A 24,833-nucleotide genomic window follows, 5' to 3' on the forward strand; every position below is an offset into this window, starting at 1 on the left:
TTTTTGTTTTTTGTTTTTTGGGGGGGGGGGGGGAGGGGAGGGGGTCCTAAGCACTTCATTTTTTTTTGTTTATTAAATATGATAGTCAAATAAATTGTCTTTTACAATGAATTCATTCTTTCTTGTTTTTAATTTTTTAAACTATCAGTGGTAATTTAGTTTTTATAAATATTCATTCATACCCTCCTCCCCCCCCCATTTTTCTAAAATATGTAATGTTAAATCCATGAAGAAGATTAATAAAGCGAAAGGGACTTAAATTAAATCCACAAAAAAGCGAATAAATATACAATAGTATTTGGATCCGCGCATATACCAAATGTCAAGTGCTGACCGCGTGTGTAGCTTTTCCATTTTTGGAAACGCACTCATGCATAAAAAAATAACATTTGTTCGATGTCGTGCGCGGCCCCGCATCAAGCGATCTCAAGCAATCTGACACACTAGAGCTTTCAGTCAAAATGGCTGATAACGGGGAAGAGGCAGTATCGAAAGGTGTGCACAGGCGGGGAGCTTTAAGACAAAAAAATGTTTTTGAAGTGAAAAACCACAAATTTGTTCCCAGGTTTTTTAAGCAGCCGACATTCTGTAGCCACTGCAAGGATTTTATTTGGTATGTGAATATTTGGCATCACTTTTTTGCGGGAGTGCAAGTTCGCGTTGACAGCTTTACCTAAGGTTGAGTTTCATGACAAATTTCATTTATGATTTTATAAAGCAGTCGTATAGTTGTGTTTTTTTCTCTTCTAGGGGATTTGGAAAGCAAGGATTTCAGTGTCAAGGTAAGAGATTTTGCATTTCATACAAAACATGCGAGTTTTCACGCGAGTTGGGATTTGCATCTTAATATTGTTTCGTACCCCCTGGTTCTAAAAGATCAAAGATAAAGATTCAAATTATTTTGCTTCAAATTAGAACACATAGTTTTGCAGTCTTAATAAGCTGCACGTCTTTCTCTCGGCAGTACAAACCACCAGTGTTTACATTGGAATATAAAAGAGAGCACTGTGTTTTCAAGGGGAGTAACTCTTCTGTGCTGTCAAACACAGCAAAGGGAGGGTTGGCAATGACATTGTGTCAGGTTTTCAGAAAAAACTATCATGATGGTATAACATATGAAAAGACACTTGATTTCCCCAAATGAGAAAATAAAAGTGTAGACAGATGTCACCATGATAATATAAATTGATGCAGTAGTGAATGAGCATTCTCGCACACACACACCCACATAGTTCGTGGAATTCAGGTCTATTTTTGTTGCTTTTAAATGTCTTCTCATTCTTCTTAGACTCATCTGTTTAAAAAACATGTCCAACTAGTATTGTAATTTTGTCATTTTAAAGCCCACGTTTATGTGTCAAGATTCTAAATCAGATAATAGTATCTTAGAAAATAAAAAAAAGATATTGAAATGGTTCTCCTTGTGATTTGTCACCAACTGAATTGAAATAGTTTTATTTAATTAGGGAACTGTGTAAGGAGATATAGTTTAATCCCTGTCATTTCTATAAACTTAAAATTTTCTCTGTGAGAAGTGGTTGAGATAGAAAAGAATGTCTCGCTCTCTTTTTTTTGGTAATAATTGATGGAACATGGCTTTCAAATTTTGACATAGCCTGATTATTGTTACATTGAGGAATGTAACCTTTGCATTTGAGTACAATTTTTTTCTCAATGACCCACTCACTCTTGGCACAGATGAAATAATTATACCATTTGATACAATTATTGAATGCCTTTGATTAAAAATGTTATCTCGTTCAAATTTTTTAATAATATTATCTTTCAACTTATCAAAAAGGAAAATATGCTGTTGTTGCAGCACTGAATATTTTATCATGAATGTGGAAGTATGTTAAAAAAGATAGGAATGCATTAAATGGGCATGTTGCGATAAGTAGAAGAAATTCTGGGTCCTAGGTCACGCAGGCTTTATTTGTTTCCTGTATATTTCATTGTCTGAATGTGTTTGGGACAATAATAAATAAGACATATTGTGGTGAATTCTCCCTTGGTGTTTTTTTTTTATATCAGGTGCGTCATTCATTAAACTTCTTGCCAATGGAAAAACACAGGGGAAGGGTCTGATGTCATGAGCACATAGTGTTTTGTTGTACTGAAAGTAATAAAAAGCTGCTATTACATAGGTATATAGGTGAAAAGTAGCAATCATGGTGCAGCTATATTCCGATACACATTCACAGGTCAATTAATAATTAATAAAGCACCAGTGACACGCCAAACTCGTTAAACAGTAGTAATCAGTGTAATAGCTGATTAGCTGCAGGACAAAATGTTGTAACTCGTAACAATTGTCTCGTGTCAGCTCCTAAGTATGTATGATGTATTTGCTGGTTTTGTGTTTTGGGGAAAGATGACATTGCAATAATACTCTTTCTATAGTCTGGATGTCTGGAATTCTTCTCTCAGCGCTATCACCTCAATTTAAACAGTTTACGAGGCTAAATGTTGGTAAACAGTGATATGTATACCCCATATATTCCCAGTGCTATCTTGATCTTTATGGGGAGGGATGGCAAGTGAAATTCTGTGTCAGATGGGAGGCATTCTGATACTGATATTTACAATATTGTATTAAAACTGGTATTGACTTGGTGCATTACTTTGCTGATGTACTGATGAACAAGAGAACAAAGAGTTATTGTTTCATAATGACAGTACTTCTTAGGATTCCAGTTCATTCATATGAGAGAGAGAGAGAGAGAGAGAGAGAGAGAGAGAGAGAGAGAGAGACTGAGAGGGAGAGAGAGAGGAGAGAGATCTCATAGAAACAAGATAGAGGGTCACCCGGTGGGAGGGTGGAGGTTGCGAATTATTTTTTTTTAAGCAAGGGCTATATTATTTTAACTGTGAAAGGCTTCAGAGTAAGCTTTGATGAAGTTGCTACTGATACGCTAAAATCCAGGAAGGAAAAATCGGAAATCCAGAACACAGATCTCTGTGTGTAGTCGCTAAGTGTCAACATCCATGTTTATAAAACCTCACAATTTGAAAAGGGAAGCAAGATAGATAATAGTGTAGTAAATTTGACTGTGCTGTTTGAATGTGGCAAATATCATATCTTGTACATCAGGCAAATTCCAGTCAGACACAGTGTTTTCTGAAAATTATGCTGTCTCTAAAGTTCCCATTCCTGCGAGGGTGTTCTTTTTGACATGTGTGGGAGAATGAACCCATGTTTGATATACCTGTAGTGTGCATTTTTGGTTTTTTTAAAATCCCCCCCCCCACCCCCCACCCCTCCACACAGACACACAAAATGATAATTAATATGTAATACATAGCTTCATGCTTTATTTCTATATTCCATCTTTAGTGTTGCAGTAAAATTTGATAATACCTATACCCTGCACATATTTGATTCAATGTGACTTAATGAGATGGTTACATTAAGAAAAAAAAGATGTTGTTAACAACTGCATATGTTTAAGAGGTGTTTGTTAATTGTTTTTTCAGAAAAATAAAATGTTTATGGAACAGAAAAAAGATCACCTTCTAAAAAAACCATTAATAATTTCAAATGTCTATAGGATTGAAACTAATTCAGAGTAGAGCAGGTTTCATATTAGCTCTACATAAAATATGTCCTCAGAAATTGTTGTCAATCATTCTTTTAAATCTATAGAAATTACCTATTTTTAATGGTATTTTGAGACTGTATTTCAATCTCCCTATTCCTACACTATTTTATCAGCCGTTATGGTTCATAGACGAAATAAAATTAATGTTACAGGAAATTAATGGAAGTAATAAATATTCTAATTATATTCTTCTTATCAAGTAAAGGTGATTAAGAATTTCATAGCCAGCTTAAAATCGTGCAAAAACCCTGTAAATAATACAAAATTTGATTTGCATATTATGAGATTAAATGATATAAAAGAAGAATGATTTTCAATTATTCAGGTTTAATCTACATAAAAATAATTCAGGTATGAGAGAGAGAGAGAGAGAGAGAGAGAGAGAGAGAGAGAGAGAGAGAGAGAGAGAGAGAGAGAGAGAGAGGTGTCAATGCTCTTGTCCCTTCTTGTTTCCTAAGCTGATGAGTATTACTATAGTTAAAGATGAGGACTTTTAGTTGTTTGCTAATAGCTTGTTCTGTGATGACATAGAGCTTGTTTTTTTGGTAATCTTTCCATCATCTAAGAGAAATAACCAGTATCATTTTTAATACAGACACAACTGACACAGCTGCTCTTTGTATCAGAAGGTAATCCAATTATCTCAGATTATATTGGTAAATGAGGGGGTTATTTTTTCAATGTGAGCTGGAGATCTCTCCTAGAGGACTTTGTTAATTGTCATGGATCTTTGAAATTGTAATACATTTACTTTCAAGCATAAATTGTAGTATGCCTTAGGAATTGGTATTTTTTAAGTAAGAAAAAATGATGTTTTACTTAATTGATAAAAAGAGGGCACTTTGATATTGTCTGTTATAAAGTTTCAAGGAAAAATGATTTTAAAAAAGACTGTGTACTATTGATTGCTATACAAGATATTGGCTGAGTCTTTCAAATGGTTGGTTTAGCATAGAATATGTTATTGTTATGGTTTGAACAAATAGATTGAAGAAATATACAGTCAAACTTCGTTATATCGAAACTAGGTGGGAATATTTAAAAACTTCGAGAAATCAGAGTATTCGAGATATTGAGGGTAAAATACTCAAAAAATAAGTGGTTGGTACTAACAAATCACTTCGACATATCCATTGTATTCGAGATATCGAAGTTCAACTGTGTTTGAAAGTACGCATTCTGGTAAAGAGAGACAGTTCAAACTGGTGTGTTTTCTTGGTGCAAAAACCATACCAAAATTCAAATAATTGCTCTGAAAGGTGTGGTCCTTATGGCAAGAGGAAAGTCACTTTAGAATCCGCTAAACATTTGTCTGTGACAGAAAAATGGAAAAACAAAGCGAGCTAACTACCGATAGTAAAGTGGACAGTACAAAATTAAGCTTTGCTTTTGACATTCAATCTGAAACTGCCATCATTATAGACCAAGACAGCAATTGCAAGCAGATTTGACTTGTCAGTATTGATTTCAAAATTTCTTGTAGTGTTCTTTTTTTTACGTTTCTTATTTTCTCACATGTCTGAAAGAAAAAAAGCATAGAATGCTCACAATTTTGGGTAATATTTGTTGAATGATTGGCTACAATTAATTGGTGAACTGGATTGCCTTCCCTAGGTGTGTTTCTGCAAATATGATTAGAGAACTAGTGTTTGTTGTTTTTGAGACATCCATTGATTTACAATTACCGGTAATTCTATTTCTGATTGAGGAGAAATATAACCTATATTATGAGAGAGAAAGAGAGAAAAGGAAGAACTGTTTTGAAGAAATGATTATGAACTTTGAAATCGGTGATTTTTGGTGCTTTAGATGCCAGCATAATTCGTCATAAACCGTTTCTGCAATGGACTTCAGGTATTGAAAGAGATGTAGAAATTTGTTGATATTCTGATGTTTGATAGGAAAAGGTGAAACCATCAATATTTGCCCATAGGTGAGAGAGTGCCTGTGCAATGTCAAGGACAAGTAAAAGATCATGACTGTTATAGGAAGAAAAACAATGTCGTAAAACGGGCAGTTGTAACATGTATCTGCTATTTATGGAACATGGTCAGAAATAAATTTCAAATAAAGTTCTTATGTATAACAAGGATGAGAAAATGAAGATAAATGAATTTAAAAAAAAAAATGTATATGTATATCAGGATTGACGGTAACATCAACTTGCCTCTCTTTTCTTGCAGTTTGCAGTTTCGTGGTACACAAAAGGTGTCATGAATTTGTCTCCTTTTCCTGTCCTGGGGCAGACAAGGGTCCTGACTCTGATGTAAGTACATATTTCTATGTCTCCTAGTGGCTCCAGAACTGTAGAATTCTTGGAACGGAAACATTCTGTTGAATTTCTCAGAATTTTTTTTTATTTTGTATCTACATCTAAACTTTATGTTGTGAATGCAAACTCTGTCATGGTTCTGATATGATGCAGGTGGCCAGTAACTTCACATCTCGTTTGAGGTTTCAAGAGCTGCTTCTGTTCAAAATTCTGAATTGACAGTTCAACAAATCACATTTAAAGAGCTAAGGAAAACTTATTTTCTTAGGCTCTACTTATTATTTTCTGACAAAATTTGTATGGACGAGAAAAAAACCCTATAAAGAAATATTCACCTGACCTTGTCACTTGATTTTAAGGTCAAGGTTTTCAGAGACGAGAAGTTCTTAAATTTTTAGACAGATATTAAACTGTTTTTTTTGAGAGAAAAAAAATCCCAAAAAACATGTTCTTGTCCTTGGCTGCAGATTTGCATAGCAAATAGAATTTCTCGATTCCTGTGATTTACATAGCATGCAGATAGAATTTCTAGATTCCTGTTACCTGCATGCCACCATGGATATCTTGGCCAAGCTTTTTTTTTTCTTCTTCTCAAAGGGATATCATCTCTCTGGCATATGTGTCTGCACTCATCTATGACAAGATACCTATCAGTACACAGTCTGCAAAACAGATGTACTTTTCAGGGGGGAAAAGAGGAAAGAAATATTACTTTGCATTGACGGATGCAGGGCACTAAGCTATTCGCCAGTTAGTCCTTTTTTGCTTTCCTTGAACAAATAAGGGCAAGGGTTAATCTTTGTAAACTGTCTTCATATTTTAGAAAAGGCTTGAAATTGGAATCTCTCTCTCTCTCTCTCTCTCTCTCTCTCTCTCTCTCTCTCTCTCTCTCTCTCTCTCTCTCTCTCTCTCTCTCTCTCTGTGATGGAGTTTTGAGCATAAGTGTGGAAAGAAGTTCCCATTTGACTCGACATTTCATTTCTATTCACTTCAGAAGCAATCTCACTTTTGTCACTTGTTATTAAGGTTTTGTTTGACCCTTGGGTAATTGGTTAGAACTGGTGATGCTGATTTCTTTCCTCTCTGTAATGAAGTTATTAGGCACTCAATTCTTTGGAGTATATTGAGTTTAAAAATATATGTAAATAATTACGTTACTGATGGAAAAAGAGAAACATAATGGTCAGACAGGTTTTTTTTTTTCTTATGGTGTGATTTTTCACCAAATGAAATTTTGATTGCAACTTCTAACAATACACATGTTTAAAAGCAATTACGGTAGAATTGTTGGGGAATAAAAAGTTGAAGTTCTCTGTAAGAGTGGATTCCTTCCTTTTTCTCTTCCCATGGGATTGGTTGCTTTTAAGACTGAACAGTGTGAAATTTGTTTGTTCAATTGTTATTGGTTGTAGACTTGCAGAATAAGACACCTTTAAGACAATACAGGCTCTGGACAGTGCTTTGGTGGGTCCCTACTTCCTACTTTATTTAAACTCAATGTTATCTTCACTCTTTTCTAGATTACTGGTAGTAGGAGATGTCTTATAATGATGTCTATTTTGAAGGTCATTTTTCTTCTTTTCGGTGTCATTGTCTTTTCAAAAATCTTAGCAAAACCACAAATTAATGATTCCCAGAAAGCTGTATGATAGCTGTGACTGTATAGGATATGTAAAAGACGCCTAGTCCACTTTACCACATTTTCACAAATTAGATACTCATACAGACTTATTTATTTGGGCTTTGTTAAAAAAAAATATGATGAAAAATGTAAAACTATAAAATAAAAAAAAAAATGATAAAAAAAATAAAATATTATAAAAATAAATCACAAATGAATTAATGTAATAATTTATTGTCTTTGCTGAACGTAGCTAGATAAGCTCTAGACTTCTTTTGCCTCAGGATATATGCTGGTATATTGGTGGGGTTAAATGGCATAGCTAGAAGCAGTTAAATCTGCATTTGGATTAAAAGTAAACATGCAGGAAGTTGAAAAATTTACAGATGGGAGAAATGATCCAACATGCGGGGATTTTAACCCGTTATGATTTGATTACTCATAAGAATTAGGATGAGCAAGTTTGTTGGTTAGTGTTTAGCAGGAATTGCTCAATCTTGTTTATTTGTTTTTTCGTCGGTGTTTTTTATGCCATGGTTTATCTTCATCATTGTTCAGTGGTAGAACTCCTGACTAGAAATACATGGGTCTCAAGTTCACTTCCCTGTCCAGCCACTAAGTTGTCCTCTAATGATACCATTGTGTGAAAGAAGTTTGAAAAGCCAATCTAAATATATTTTGGTTGATATATTTTGATGGTAAGATGAATAAACACAGGGCTTTTATATATACAGTTGTATATTCAGGATTATGACCTAGATACTTCATCGCAAGTGAAATATTTTTCATTGTCAAATTAAAACAGTGAATTAACATGAAATTTACATGAAAAGTCATTTTGTAGCATGCACACCTCTTTTGGGGTCATGTTTTGTCCTTCTTGCAAGGTTATTTTTGGAATTGTCGAGTTGTTGGTAGGCTCAAAGTTGAGACTGCACATTTATTTCCTTTAGTATTTCCGTTAGTAATAAGGAAGTTTTTCACAATAATGCACTGTAGTATGTGTTTTACATTGAATAACACAATACTGGTTTTATTGTTTATATGGGCAATATGTGTGATTGACAGTGTTATTTAAGTAACAATACAAGTTTTTCATGAATGTTGCAGAATAATCTCCGAAATCGAGAAATGTTGATTTGAAAAATAAAACCTGAGTTGTTAGCCGAAGCTTATATATTTCAAACAGCATTTTGAGACGGAGGAGGTTATTCTGCAACATTCACGATAACAAAAACTTTATTTCTATTCTACTAACAGCTGAGAATATCCAATGATCGTTTCTCCTATAGAGAGACGATTTAGGTCATTGTGATGGCTGTTCCATGTAACCCAACGGTAGTTTACATAGGTATCGATCACCGGATACCGATTGGAATGACATGCAGATGACATATTTTTTCGTCAGATATTTTATACACTTCATTTATTCAAAAATATCTTTGAACTTTTACATTATAAGGTTATTAATTTTATGTAAAAACACCAAGTTCAAATGTGTGAGGGAGGTCCTTGGAACAGCCACATAGAGCTCTTCAAAATAAACATTTGAGGCAATACATATCATTTTGACTGGAACTTATAAGACAAAAAATGACTTTTTTTTAAAACTTGCGTTTTTAAGTTATACTATGATCTGTGCGTGGCTTTTAAGTATTTCTTTTCTGATAATTTACTGATGACCTTCTTGGTATATTGGAAAATAATGTGTGCGGCAATTCTTTGATCTCAGCAATAACTGTAGTAGAATTTGAAATAAAATGCAGTCTTGATATATGTTTTATAAAATTTGTAAAATGTGTCATTTGTGAACACATTCTGTTAGTGTTTAAACTGTAACATATTCATTCTGCCTTCATCTGTGCAACAGCAGAACAAGCCATTACATACTTGATAAAAGTACATGGTACGCTTTATTGCCACAAAGATCTAAATATGTATTGACATACTGCAAGTTAATTACATGAACATTGTATTTTAAAGGTCTTTAATTTTGAAACAAATTTGATGATTGCAAACACCAGTAAGGCATGACTGAAACAGGGCCTTAATACTGTTTCTTTCAATAGCCCAGAGTAATTCATTGTCACAATAGTCAATGCTGAGGGAAAAGTGACACTGACAATTTAATTGGAAGATAATGCGGGCTATCGGAGAGCCGGTCCAAGATTTAGAGACAGGAGAGGCATCCTTCCCGGTGTTTCCCGAGGAAAAGTAATAGATCTCCGAGTAATTAAACTTATTCATTACAAAGTAAGAAAGGAGATACCGGCTGAGAAACAAAAGCCCATCTTTATCATGGGAATGATATTTGATATTTAATATTGATTGTCAAGCAATTCCCAGTCATTTTGATTGATTAAGGAAATGCAATAAGATACCCCAGCCATTATGAAATTATTTATGTTATATGCTATTGAGCAGATAATATAATGGAAGAGGCTGTGTACTGGAGAACAATATGCTGATATTTGGATTGGAACAAAAAAATAAAAAAAATGGTTCTGTACAGTCAACTGCAAAGTTCCTGAGTTGACTAGATTAGTGAATCCAGCAATTGTCTCGGTAGCTGAAATCAATACGAAAAATTATCATCCAGGGAAATTTACGTTTTCCTGTCACTGTGTCAGAAGATGGTGTTCTGTGATCTGAGCATGCTCAGGCAGGAGTGACGTTCTCTTGAGAGAGCCGATTTTCCATCATGAAGCATTTTTTATAAAGATGTAAATTTCAAACGTCTGCTTTTAGCACCTGCGTTGCTGCAAAGAAAGCAATCCAACTCTTGGTTTGATAGATTTTGTTTCTCACCATGTTAAGAGAAAGTGCAAATGGATTTAATACTTGTCCTCAAGTGTAGTCAGACCGTCCCAAACAAAAATGGCTGTGAATATGTATTCCATGAACAGTTTCAAATAGGGTTAAATCTACGAAGACCTACTAGCAATCTTATTATCAAAGGTCATTGGCTAAATTTTTGGTACTGGACTTAATATTTCTCTTGAAGGATACATTTAATAGGAGTAAACCAAAAAAAAATTAAAAATAAATGCAGAATTTAGTAGAAGCGTATGCAAAACAATCAGTTTAATGGAAATGAAAGGGGTTCCATGCATGAACATTATAGGATTGCTTTGCTCCATAAAAGACAGTTATCAGTAGTGACGATCATGTAATTGTACCAATCAGAAGCATATGTATTTGAGATAAATCTGTTGATACAACATCAATCTGAATCAGTTGTTGCAGAAATCAATAGAAAATTTATTCCAAAGTATCAGGGTTTAAACATCAAAGACCTTCTCTGTACGCCTGTCTATAAAAGGCACAGTGAAACAATTTACTTCTACTGTAATCAGGACCAAACCCTATTAACAGATTAGCCTTCCAACTATCTATGCAAATTATCCAGATTTTTGGCTTTTTGTAAGTCTTTCATTTATTCACACAAAATTGTATCCTTTATTTTAAAAAAAAAGGGGGGGGGGGTGGAGAAGCAACAATTGTTGATGTTTGTTCTGACAAGGAGTGAGGCTATGATTGCTTGTAGCTAGGGTATTAATAAATGGTAAACTTTACCACAGGAGTGGGAGGAGGAAAAGGAGACAAGATACTATTATTTCACACAGAATATTGATTTCTCATTGGGCAGTTGGATAAAACTGGGGACAACTTGCCAGATTCCATAACCTATTGGTAGTAAATGAGCAAAAAATCATTGTGAGATAACGGTAACTCGATCACAAAACTTTTACAAAGAGTCTCAGTTTGGGTTGCAAAATTGATGACACAGCAAGGCAATGTTATGCTTTTTTATATGTCATAATTTGATGGGTTTTTTTTTTTAGAAAAAGTTTACTGTTTATATCAGTCATCATTTTATGTTTAAGAGATTAACTGGTATTTTGTGTATACTTATGGATATTCATTTCATTATATCATAATTATATTTGTGAATATAGATTGTGTGCAGTGTGATAGCAAAGCACAAGGTTCATTATCATCAATGGTTGTTCACTATTTGTATGAAACCCTTGGTCAATAGACTTTGTAGTTTTAAAAGCTTTATTCTATGTTTTTCCAACAGTTGACTTTTGATGCCTTTTGTTCCAATCAGGTTTCCTGTCATATGATAACAGATTAGATAATTAATGGTTTCATGAGGTCTATTGATTTCTCAATCAGCATTATGTTTTTCATGTATCATTTTTTTTTCATTCAGCCCTTTCATAAGAACTATTAATGCCTTGATGTCTGATCTTTTATTAAGTATACATTGGAGGCCTTTTTTCTTCAGCATCTCTTAAGAATTGTTTATCAACTTTATTGCAATCCAAGATGGGCTTTTTCTAGTGTATGTTTTACTACAAGAACCAAAGCAATCAAAGGAATTTACAAAGCATTGATACAATAGCCCTGTCTTGATTTGAGGAAAGTAAGATAGATAATTCAATTATCCATTAGGCAATTTGGGAAAAATGGTGAAAATGAAGTGATTGATAAAGATATTTAGCATATTATGGAAGATTAAAGCCTATGTGAAGTCTGACTCACAAAAGATGACGATTTCTACATTGACTGTAGTTATTAGGCTGCAATAAAGTGGCTTTATAAAAGAGAACAGCATATTTTAGATATCCTCCTTCTCTGCTACCTTTATGTTCATAATACAGTAAAACATGGTTATAGCGAACACTCTTATAATGAATTGACCCTTACAGCGAAGTGATTTCTATTACCTGTGACTTTATTTCATTTTGTAAACTTGACGGATATAACGAATTACGCTTTTGATGAAGCAAAATAGTCAGTCCCTGGCACTTCATTATAAGCGTGTTTTACTGTAGTTGTTTGAAAAGTTCCAAGTTTCAATTTTCAGTTATTGTCACTCCTATGCCAAGTAACATGCAAATCAACAAGTATGACAGTTTTCTCTTAGCTTTCATCATATTGTGAATATCATGTCTATGCACTGTTTTCCTGTATCATCAACATTAAGGATCCTCAACACTCCCCTGACTTCTACTTTTTATGACAGTACGTCACAACATGGTGATTTGAACGCATTGTGAAACAGTTTATATTGCCAAAATTTGGTGTCCATCTCTGGCGCAGTGGGTGTAGCTTCAATCTACCAATCTGCAGGTCCCAAGCTTTAATACCACAAGGACTTTTATTTTCATGAATAGTAAAACAACTCAAAAAATAGATTCTGCAAGTTTTGAAAAAAGTTAATCTCTGCCATTCTTCATCAACCTGATGATTTTTTTTTCTCCATTTTTTTTTTTTGGGGGGGGGGGGGTATTTTTGTTCCAAGCGATTCATGAGTATGTGTAAATCATCACAGTTTCATGATTTTTTGACATCAATTAGTGTTTAAAAATAGTAACACACAAAGAAATTAATTCTACTAGGAAAAATGTTAATTCTTGAAGGTTTATATTGCCCTTTTATATGTTTCGTTGTCAAGTTGTGTTTTTAATTTGAATGTAAGAGAACTTAATGAATGCAGAAATAAAAATTTCTTTGTTTTGATGACTATGTGAATAACCTATGTACTGTTACTAAATATGTTTTTTATAGTTTAATTATTAAGGTATCTGAGGCATGTGTAACACAGTTTTGCTAATAAGCAATGTTAATTTAAAGTTTTTGTGGACAATTTTAAGTTTTATGGACAATTTTACCACTGCCAATCTTCATTTATCCTGAAAATAATCTCAGAATGTTAAAAATTTTTAACAATATATGGAGATTTTCAACTCATAAGTACAAGTACATTCTGCAGTCTTTGAACTTTATAAAACTTAAAGTGTTAAAAAAACTAATCTCATAAGGTTGTTCTCTTTATATAAAAATTCAAAAGGACACACCTTATATCAAACATTTATATATCTCAAGGTCAGATCTATTAGATTATTTAGATGTAATGGAGTTTGGGAAATAACCATTTGCCGGCCTAATACCCAGGAACATCCCCTTTGGCTATTGCATCGGCTCATTTTACCTCGCTGTAACCCTAAGAACATTTCCTTTTGAAGCATTCGACAGGTCATTAGGACAATTAGCAATGGGATGGAAATGTTACAGGGAGTCAAATGATGGTCATATTGTTAGCATAGCCTGTTTATGACTTGAGACCTACCAGACTGACAACTGAGAATCAATCTCATGCCTATGTAACAGCATTACAGGTTTCAAGGGACGTCTAAAATATGGTCCATCTCAGTTCATAATTCCGTATCTTATGATTGATAGGGTATTATCACCGAGTAAAAGAAGGCTTATATCTGCCTGAATTTGCATGTTAAGTGTGGTCTGCCCACCGACTTCATCTGCATCTTGCCTGACACTTAAACATTCATTTATGGTAGAAATAGCATGACTGGCCTTCGGTAATCCTGCGTGGCATCAATTTCGCCTGTCTAGTTGACAGGAATGGTAGAACATTTTCATTGAAGTAGCGGAGGACAATACATCGTTGCATTTTTTTCTTCAGACCCATCAGTCTTCATCATGGTTGCAATTTACCTTTGGTCATGCTGCAAAAAGCAACATTGACCTTATTACCCATGTCTCGTAGTGGTACTAGAGTAAAGTGTGAGGGAAAGGGTGAAGACTGGTGTTTTAGTGTCCAAAAAATACCACACACAAGAGTTTATGTTAGCGTATTACTCTTCGCATCTCATAACTGTCAGTCCTCGAAAGTGTATTGATGAGGATATTTAATGGTTTATATCCCATTGTTACTCAAATGTATTTACCGGTAATACGATTCCTTAGTTTTCTTTATAGCACGGAACCCTTCCACCACACATGGAGAATTTTGCACATTCGAACCCTGAAATTGTCTGGAGGGAAAATTACATTGCAATAAGTGTTGGGGACTCGGAAGTATATAAGCACGTCTTTTAATCAAGTCTGTCGCCATGACATGAACTTTTCTGCCAAGTTTTCTATTCGGTTGTTTTAGTTTATTTTAGTTTTATGGTTCAATATGTTGCACTCATAATACAAGTTTATGGATATTTTTTTTCAATAGAGATAAATGATATAGGATATATGTTGTGCCAGTTTTTGTTAATGATGCACTTGACCACAGTTTTTCAGATCAAATTAAAAAGCCTTGAACATGAATTGCACAGCCAATACTGTTTGACAGGTGAAATACCATCAATTATGTATAATAAAGTACTTCTGATCCAATTGATATGTTTTTATCATTTCCACATTTATATACTGAATTTATTGGCCCTTGTGTAGCTAGAGCCCTCCAGAAAAATATGAGGCTTTTATGTTGTTCAATTGGATTTTATTGTCATACCCATTGACCTTTGATCCTCTTCAAAAGGTTCCGAAAAATTGGCGAAATTCATCCATTTTGCTTAATTTTTATTGCCAAATCTGTGCTTGAGATCATATTAAAAGCCCTGGAAATTGTTGTACATGTATTCAAAAGAGGCGACTTGTATAAGGCCAGTATTAAGTTGATATATACTGACAAGTGCATGTACTATGGAAGTAAACAAATACTGGTGCATGAGGCATATTTAACTTCATGATGCATTACATGAAGTTGGTTATTGCAATGCAGCAATGTTTGAAGTGTGTTAAAGTTCAAGATGAACACAGTCTGGTTTAAGCTGTTGATTTAAGTTTATGACTGAAATAAGAGATGTACCTGGGGTATATAATCAAGTGTATCTAAAGAAAGAGAAGGAAAATTATACATTTGCAGGATAAATCTGTCAATCTTTTGTCACATGGATGAGAGAGGGTTTGAAGTTTCCATAGAATTTAAGCAAAAAGTCAACAGATATTGGAAGATCTTGCAATAAACCCTTAAGTCTGGACTCAAACCAAGTAACCAAGTATTGAAAATTGTCTGTTTGAGGTATGGGTATGTAGAAAAATATATCCTCCGACAGCAATGTGTGGGTTGCCCTCTGTACAAGCAGGGACAGGCCGACAACTCGGTTACAGTTTGAAGGTCATGTCTGAGAAGAACATCCAGAATCCAGACTGAAGCTAAATATCGTTGGTCGATGATGTCTCGGCTAGCAATGATCATTCATCAACGAAGGACTCTGACTGTCTGTTCAATTCCTTTACATTACCTGCAAGAAATGACAGCCAGCTTCTCAAGTTAGATTGAAAGATTAGTTAATATGTGTGAACATAGCAGTATATGGTTTTTTCCTGGCACGTTGTAACATTGCATTAGGGTAATTGTGTCTAGTCCCAAAGATTAATCTCCCTGCCTCTATTAGAGATGTGCATTATTGGATTAGGTTTCTGTCTTGTCCTCATTTTTCAAAGACCTCATCTGCATCATAAATATCAACTGTTGAACTTGTTTTTGAACATGCATGTAAATCTGCCTAAATGTGAATGGTAGTTTTTCATATTTTTTTTGGCCTTTTTCCTGGATCTATTTCTGTTCATTGCTTTCTGTGAAATATTGCTGTTTATTGTTTCTCATCCAATATAATGCATTAGAGTGTATTTTATGGATGAGAAATTGTAACTTTATTTTGGTTTGCTCTCATTAAATTTGATATTTTCAACTTTCATCTTGTAAATGGAAAATTGCCATAGTAACTTGGAAACACATCAGTGAACATATGATTTGGAAAGTGGAATTGGATTTATATGTAAAAGTTATTTTCACTTTGCTTTGTACATTTTATCTAATGCTTTAGATCATAAGTATCTTTAGAGAAGACATTTCAAGTTTTAAAACCTATGACTTGTACTTTTGTTTTATTATCGATAACACCTAAACAGGCTAATGCAATCTGAATCATAAAACCATGGAACAGTTGTTAATTTACATGAGACACATGTATTTTTTTTTTGAAGATTTTAAAGCAAGTTGTCTTATTGAGTAAATTATTAAACTTAGTCTGAAGTGTACTAATTATGATGATGGCTATGAAAGTTTTAATGATGTTTTGAAGTTCAATTTATGAAATGGGATGGGTTTTTTTTTCATGAACAATGGATGCATTTCCTAACAATGCATGAGGCAGTTTTAACCTTGCAGTTTTGATCTTTCTGAAATCCTTGATTTTTATCAAGATTTTATATTGATTTACTAAACCTCTTGAATAAAGCATAAAGTTGTTATTTACATTCAATAACGAAAAAAAAAAACCCACAGGTATGCTTTGCAAACTTTATTGAGTTTTATATTGACATATTGACAAGCTGTTAACTTCATCAGATGCTTGTCACTGGAGGGAAAATAACTGTTTTTAATATGTATTAATATCTATATATTCTGCAGTGTCAATGATATAACTTTGATATTAGAGCCGATAAAACATGGCAAGGGAGTTGTTTGCATTCTGCTCCACAAAATGGTTACAGTAAGGAGCTGTGCAAATAGAACAGACTGTCAGCAATCTAATTGCAACCAACTGTATCATGGTTACTGCAGCCAAAATAACACAGGGAAAAATACTATGTTGCTACTATAATGGCAAATTCAGACTTCTGAGAGCAGGGCATTGTTTTTATACGTGGAATGTGCAAGCAATTTATTTTTTCGCAGGCTGGTGTACACAGGTGCTGGAACCTTGCAGTTTTCCCCTCTCATTTTTATGTACAGCTCAAGATAATCATGGAATTAAAACCTGGCTTGTTTTAACATCTCTGGGTGGTTGATTGTGCAATTGATAAGCCTTCTGAATACAACTTTGTTTCACTGGTTATGGGTTTGAATCCTTCAGTGCATGCCATCTAGAATTTTGGGAAACAGAGTTTATTATTTTGATCAGTCTTTGAGCCTATCTCAGGGGATGATATGTTAAACAGAAGCAGAGTAAACACTGATGCCTGTGTAATGTGCAGGGTATTTTGACTCCTTGATGAAAAGATAATGTTTTTTATCTTGATCAAGTTTTTTAAATGGTTAGTCTGACCCCCAGACTTTGTAACATTGTAAAGTGGCAGTTCCTGCATGTAAACGGGAGAAGTGATTGCATTTGATGAGCTCGATTATACAATGCCTATTAACTGAGCGACAGCATCAAATTACTTTAACACGTTGATGTGTGCAATACCACCATGGATATGACCTTTTATAAACAACAGCGTGATACTGGAATATCATTGAGAGTCTTTGAAATCCCTCAGTTGCTATATACCAGAAGCTCCACACACAAGTTCTGCATCAGTAGTGGCAAATATTTTTTGTTTTTATTTATATCTTTTCAACGTACCAAATTCAATTCACTTCGATTACCTGGCAACATTATGAATGGTACTAAATTGATATCCTGGTGTTGTAAAATCATTGAGATTGAGGAAAATCATATGCACAGTGGTATTAATCAGCGAAACTTTGAGAAAGAAATATTGAATCTGAACTGTGATAAATGGACAAATGTTGGTGAGTCAATGTGAAAAGGAAGTCGGAGATTAAAATGACGTCTGCCACTGTCTGCATTTCACAAAGCCTGACTTCTAACCATTTTATCAGCAGATCTCATCCTCTTCAATCTTTTCGTCTCTCTTTGCAGCCTTTCACTCGCCCTTTTTTGATGGAACATCAAAATGAAGATTTCTTTTTTCTGTCTGTCTCTCCTCCGCCTATCTCTCCATCTGTCGCCTCATCTCCCTCTTGTCTTTATTTTTTTCTCTCTCCCTCTCTTTCTCTTTGTTATCATAAGGTATTGGTGTAGGTGTAAGAGTTATCAGTGTTTTACGTGGTAACTTCAGAGGGACGGGGGGATGGTATGGCTTGAACAGGTTATCACACAGCTTGTTTGTTTGAGTTTCGTACCAAGTTCAACATGTGTCTTCCTTTTTCTTTGCGTTCCCTGTTAATCATTCTCCGGTTGTTCTTACTGAAATAAACCAATGCATTTAGAGAAAACACACAGGAAATGGTATTGTTATCTTTTGATTCCTCACTGATTGAGTGGATATCAGTCGAACAGTAAGGAGTGCTCTGTGCACTATGAAAAGAAGGACATAGCTGCAGTGTCCTCCTGCTCAGAAATGTGTCCTCTTAATTGTAATGAATGAATTTTTTTTTGGTCCTCATGAATTGGAATTGGCATGCTGGGAAATAACTAGCCACAAGAATAGTCTTATTACTATTCCCCTGGAAGAAGTTATTGTATGCAGGTTGTCAACACCTTTTCATCAGAAAACAGTATACACACTGTGGGAATTATTCCCCATATTGAACTATGTACTTAACTTCCATGTCGTAAATGCCCAGTAAAGATGAAGATTCGCTTGGCAATGATTAGAAGATAAAAGCTGTATTGATTGCACACTAGTCTGTTTATTTTGTTTCAGAGTGTTGCATTCAGATAATATTCAAACATTATGTGACATTGATTGATATCAAGGATTCCTTTTGTCAACTTACGTTCATTTTGCGTGGAGAATAGTAACACTGTTGACGAGCTTGCAATTTGCAGAATTTTTACTGAAAACTCTTGGCTTCAGCCATTTCCCATCTCTCTTAAATGTTATCTTGAAATCCATCAATAGTTTACCCCCCCAAAATGTCCATAATGGACAGGCTGAATATGGATTTCTCTTTGAAGAGAGCCATGGCATCAAGAGTTGTGTGATAGTGGGCAGCAATGTCATGACCTGGTCAAAAATACAGGTACTGAAGAAATCCCATTGCACACAACAGTGTAAAAATACATTGAGAGACACCTGAAAAAAAAAATCACCAGGAAACAAATTTTTATTCATTGGAATACTTATCATACTCCTGGAATTTTTTAACCTGATAACAAAGAAAATTGCAATATGCATTGCACATCTTGTAGGATTGGTTACATGTCCTGCAGAAAATACGGGGCATGATAGAGATTAAATTTACATTTTGGAGATTTTATCAGTCAGACAGGCTCATTTTTGTTTTTCTTTTTTTTCAATTTCTGCAAATAGGATTTTATTCACAGCAGGAGACAAATTTCACGCTTCAGGAATAAGACTAGAAAACTGGGTGTTAAATAATATGTCACATGAAACTTTGAGAAAACTTAAGCTGCCCTTCATTGATATATTCCGATATACACCAAGCAAGGTAGATCCTGCTTGTACATTGTAATCGGCATATTTCTTTGCACACCGAATAACCCAATTGCTGATAACATGCATGCATGTGTGTTGACAGTAAGATTTGGACTGATTGTGGTAGTCACGTTTGATTGAGTTATCAATTTGCTTGTATGTTACGCACCTGGTGGACCGGGGTGCATGATAGATCAGTACTAATTACTGGCTTCTCTTCAGAGATAGACATGTTTTATGGTTAAGCCGCATAAAAGATAAAGGTTGTTCTTTCCCTCTGGTTGCTAACCAAATTGCAGGTTTAATTGAGTTATGCGTAATTTGCTGGAACATATGATGTAAATGTGACTGATTTGAATCAATCGTACTCGGTGACAAATTATAGAATACACTCTTGTCGTAAACACCAATTAATAATGTTTGGCACGGTGAGGCAGTTTGTCTTCTGTACAATCTGTGTCCGGAGATATTATGTTACTAATCGAACATATCATAAGTACAAAAATTTAAAAGAAGATGCACTCAATCATCTTTCCGAGATCCATCAGAGATTTGAGGAGTTTTGATAAATGCACTGATCGAGTCACAGGGGTTATGAATGGGAAATTACTGCATGGTTTTTCTGGTTTTCAGAAGAGATGAACAAGTAAATTGATTTGATAAAATGCAGTGAGATAAAATTGAATTTCGTCGGATGTTTTTCCCATCCCAATATATAACCTGTGATGTAAATAAGAATTTTAGTGAAAAATTGGTTAATAGATACATACAGAAGAATAAACAAGAGAAGCCAGGTTTTATTTTAGAATGCTTGAATTGTAGATAGTTCTCCTCACACTATACAGATGAAGCAGGTGCTTTCATTGAAACTGACATGTACATATTCATGCATTTGCAAAGTGAGGACAACTTTTTACATATGGGGTACATTTTATATTCTAGTCTTGAAATCATCGATCAGACCTTCACAAATACCTGAGCCAAATGCTTATCCCCTTCTAGTCTACACTTGTTGATATGTCTGACTTTTGCCAAAAGAATGTTTAAAGATTACATTGTGATTTTCTTTGTTCTTTTCTTGATGCATTTTGTTGAAGCTTCAAAGTGCAAAGGAATCATTTTGCTAAAAAGTTGTTGTGTGGAGTTATTAGATGAAAGAGTATATCTTCAGCATGTGGTGTCTGTTACTGTAATTAGCTCCGCCCACATAAAAGGTAACAGTATTTTAGGCAAAATGCTTATCTTGTGGGAAATTCACGGTAAAAATAAAAAACAAAAAACAAATGCTAGACATGCACCGCTGTAAACTGATCCATCAAAATCCAGACTAAAGTCAAATTGTGAGCCCAGAATTTAAGCTGGTTTGGAAAGAGATTTTTTCTTACCCAGATTGATCAGAGTTCAATAAAGACAGGGGTCATATATTATTTGTTAAAATTAATTATTGATGGCATCGGCTAAATATGTGTCTTGATTGTGGTCATTTGTGGATAAGGAAAGAATTTATGACGTGCTTCAAAGGGGCAGCTAACCAGTCATAAAACAGATTATAGCAGCCAGGTTCCAGTTCTAGCTAGCCTTGCAGTCAAAAAGTCAAGGTGATATCATAAAGCAGCCTTTGAAAATAATCAGTTTTGATAACTCACACCATTTTCTCCTTACAATCAGAGAACACAGCATTTTTTAATAATAATAGCGCAGGGCTAAGAATGCATTTAGAACAATTTCTTTTGTACAATAAAGAATTACTATAGTTGTGCATTGAAGTTCCTCAGTTTAGCGTAGAGTACAATGTCTCTTGTATGATAAACTTTTGTTTTATAATTAACCATAGCAATGCAAGTGCTTTTAGAGGGCCAGTTTATATGGTACCAAACAGAATTTAATGTTAATGACAATCTTAAACTGCTGATAGTGGATGTTACAATAGATACTGATCGTCTATAAAATTGGTCCTTTTGCTGAGAAGATAGTCTGTAATCTTGATCTTTGTCCTTTTTCTGATCACTTTGATATTAATAGGGAATCTTTATGAAAATAGGAAAAATGATCCATTCAGTGGAATCAATTGATGCTATTAGAGCATCCCAAAATTTGCCTGAAGTGAACCTCCCATAGTTTGCCTAGCCGCAGTCACATATATATATATCATCTGGTACTTTGTGTTGTATACCCTGGCTGTATGCAGCCAATCTATGATTAATTTGGAGTGTGGGTCAGTAGATGTTTGTTTAGCACCCATCATCATTCATCTAACCGATCATGGCTGTAATTGAATGAATTACGTCTTCTGTCTAGATGGGCTGTACCTTCAGACGGCCAAGAATCTATGACACAATGCTATTTGTGGCAATTTCCTTGATTACAGTGCTCAGAAGCGAGAACCAAATTCTATACATCTTTTATTATCAATTCTTCTTCTTTTTTTGTGTTCAAATCAATTGGGGCTCTCTTTCTTACTTTATCCAATTGGCTTGCCTATTGTCAAACTGTTTGCATGTTTCATTACAGCAATGTTAATTGAGCTGTCACCGTGCATTGCTGTGCACAACGGCAAAAATTGAAGAGATGAGCTTTTCACATGGGTCACGTAATTGAGCACTGGTTATGAATGACAACTTTTATAGGTCTTCCTGTGATGAGAAGCGTATGATATTGTGATTGTGTAATGCCATTTGTGCCCAGGCATATCGGCTGTGTGGTTAATCCACGCTCTGTGGAGTGGAGAGGTATTAACTTCTCTTGCTTCCCTAGAGGAATTTGCCTCCAAATCCTGAATCCTAAATCGTGATGGGTTTTGTGAGATGGATGAGCTCATTGTTAGCTAACCCTTACGGTACTCTTGAGATGTACGACTTTGATTTTTTCCCAATAAAGCTATATTCATCTGCTGTGCTTTCCATAGTAAATTGAATACATAACAAACCTGTTTGTTTTATTGCTAGAGATTGATGAATTTTTAAAATCCTTTAAAGATGTATTTCTTTTGTGCCAATTAATTTTCATTTGGACAATTTACCAAAATAGGAACATTTTATGACTGTTATATGCTATTAATATATGTGAGCGAAGCTGTAAAAGTCAAAGGTCACTTCTTCACGAAGGTCAAGTAGTTAGGTGAAGGTCATAAATATTTTCTGTAATGGTATAGTTGGTACTTGTTTCTGATATCAGAAAAAAAAATTTAAAAAGTTATGTTTTTATGAAATACGATAACATTGTATTAATAATTTGTATAATTTTTATGTTGTTTTTAGGCCACCAACTTACATAAATTCAAAACACACAGCTATGGAAGTCCAACTTTCTGTGATCACTGTGGGTCGCTTCTGTATGGACTGTTACACCAAGGACTCAAGTGTGATGGTAAGCTATTGCTTGTGAAGCTCGGACTCACATTATGTAGATGTATGTCAGATGTCCTCTTGATGGTCTCTACTGTGTACAGGGTTATTTTCGCCCTGTGTTATTTTCATCCTTCTTCACTTGCAAATGGTTTCGTCCCATCTTGAATTTGCCCGTACAAAGTTACGTTTAAAGATTGGTACTTTGAGACATTTGAATTCACCCACTGACAATAAGGGCTAAAGAGGCGAAAATATAATTTGGGCGAATATTTCCCTGTATACAGTATCAATCATGAGGCTCAATTGTAGGGCAGTGGACTTTTTTGAAAGCAGATAATGGTGATGGTTCTGTTGAATCTAAATGTTTCATTGAATGGGGGGGGGGGGGAGCAAATTTTGGGATGCCATAAATAAACTATCAATCATTGATGAAAATTTGCACTCTTGTATGACTTGTGTTATATAAAGGCATTAAGGTGTTAAATTTAAAACGATGCTTCTTGCCAGTACATAGTTTGTAAGGGTTGGATAGTTGCAAAAGGTTATGAGATCAGTCTTTTGATGAAGGTTAAATACTGTTCATGAAATGGTATGCTCATATTGGCTTTAGTGTTAAGTTTTTTTTTACCCTTTGCCTGCTAAATTTCATAGTGTTGATGTTGGCTTATATACTAAATATAATATAAATCAAAAAAGAAATTTACATTGGTATCGAAGTTATTTACAGTAAATAATATTTTCCCAGCTGAGATGCAAGGGAGAAGATAAGAAAATTAAGAGGGGGTTTGTGGAAGATTTAAAAACGGCAGATTGTAGGGTGGAACTTCATTTGGTAACGAAAGGGCTGATTGAAAGTAAATGTCTTAAAAGCTGAAACAAATAATGAATCAAATATTTATTTAGTGTATACAGAAATTTAAGTGTGAATGGATCTGATTACTGGACATTTTAAAAGTATTTTACAGTACTTTGTCTAATGTAAAGTTAAAGATATTATCTTCGTTAATATAGTTAAAATTTAGTTAAAAAATGCAGTCTAGGTTTGGACTTTATTTGAAAGATGGATTGCATGTAAATATTTAACTCTAACTCATGCAAAATCAAAAATAAGATAACATTCAGTTCGTTGCAATGGGGAACAATTTTCTTGTCATCTTTGGTAGCTTACCTTTGGTAGATGGGAGTTTCTTTGAAAAAGAATATCAGCATTCAGGAACTTTCAATGTAAACTGCATGATGTTAGCTGTTGTTTACTTTATTCACCATAAACTGTTACCTCAGAGACGTAGATCTTTTGCAATTCAAAGAAAAATTGTGTAAGCTGCTAAATTAATGAAAAAAATGCTCATTTTCTTTTCACCTGGCAGCTTATAAACTCTGCACAGGTGTTTCTAAGTTTAGGTGTCTGATTTTCCCGACTAACATAAAAGTTCATTGTTAAAATATGGTAGAAATCTAAACAGTTTTAAAACGGGTTCAGTGCAAGTTTATTCAAAAGTTAATGAACATGGGTTACAGATATGTTGGAGCCAAACTCCTAGGAACTATACATCTTCCCAAAGTAAATCGAGAATGGCTGCATGATTTTTATTATTTTCCAAGCAGACAATTTAAGACTAGAGAAGAAGAATGTTCCCAGACATATCTGACAATGAAGGATTTATATCCGAACTGCATATAGGCAAATGGTGTAGTTTATGATAAAGAGAAAACGGAAGTCAGCTTCTCGCTGATTTCTTCTTAATGTTAACTTGCTTTTTCGTTTTTTAAACAAAATGACTTCCTCATCAAATACACGTACAATCACATTTTATAGGACAACTTTATTATTCGAGCTTTAGTGTCTGGCAAAATTGCTGATCAATGTTCTCTTTTATTCCAAACACTTTTAAATTCATCATTACTAAAAATAATGTATTGTTTTATTGCCAAGTTCTTTTATTTGA

At 34.3% G+C, this 24,833-nt stretch overlaps 1 protein-coding gene across 3 annotated transcripts in view; it reads left to right on the forward strand.

Moving 5' to 3' along the window:
- The first annotated feature begins 383 nt into the window (after positions 1 to 383).
- Positions 384 to 24,833, forward strand: part of LOC105335066 (calcium-dependent protein kinase C) — a 57,778-nt gene continuing 33,328 nt past the window's right edge. For all 3 annotated transcript variants that reach the window (XM_034456365.2, XM_034456363.2, XM_066067191.1), the window contains exons 1-4: positions 384 to 613; positions 751 to 782; positions 5,786 to 5,868; positions 22,798 to 22,906. In XM_034456365.2, the coding sequence (XP_034312256.1) occupies positions 462 to 613; positions 751 to 782; positions 5,786 to 5,868; positions 22,798 to 22,906 (376 nt within the window). In that variant the 5' untranslated portion in view covers positions 384 to 461. The remainder of the gene's footprint in view (positions 614 to 750; positions 783 to 5,785; positions 5,869 to 22,797; positions 22,907 to 24,833) is intronic.

Source organism: Magallana gigas, chromosome 7 (genome assembly GCF_963853765.1).
Source record: "Magallana gigas chromosome 7, xbMagGiga1.1, whole genome shotgun sequence".
Taxonomy (NCBI): Eukaryota; Metazoa; Mollusca; class Bivalvia; order Ostreida; family Ostreidae; genus Magallana; species Magallana gigas.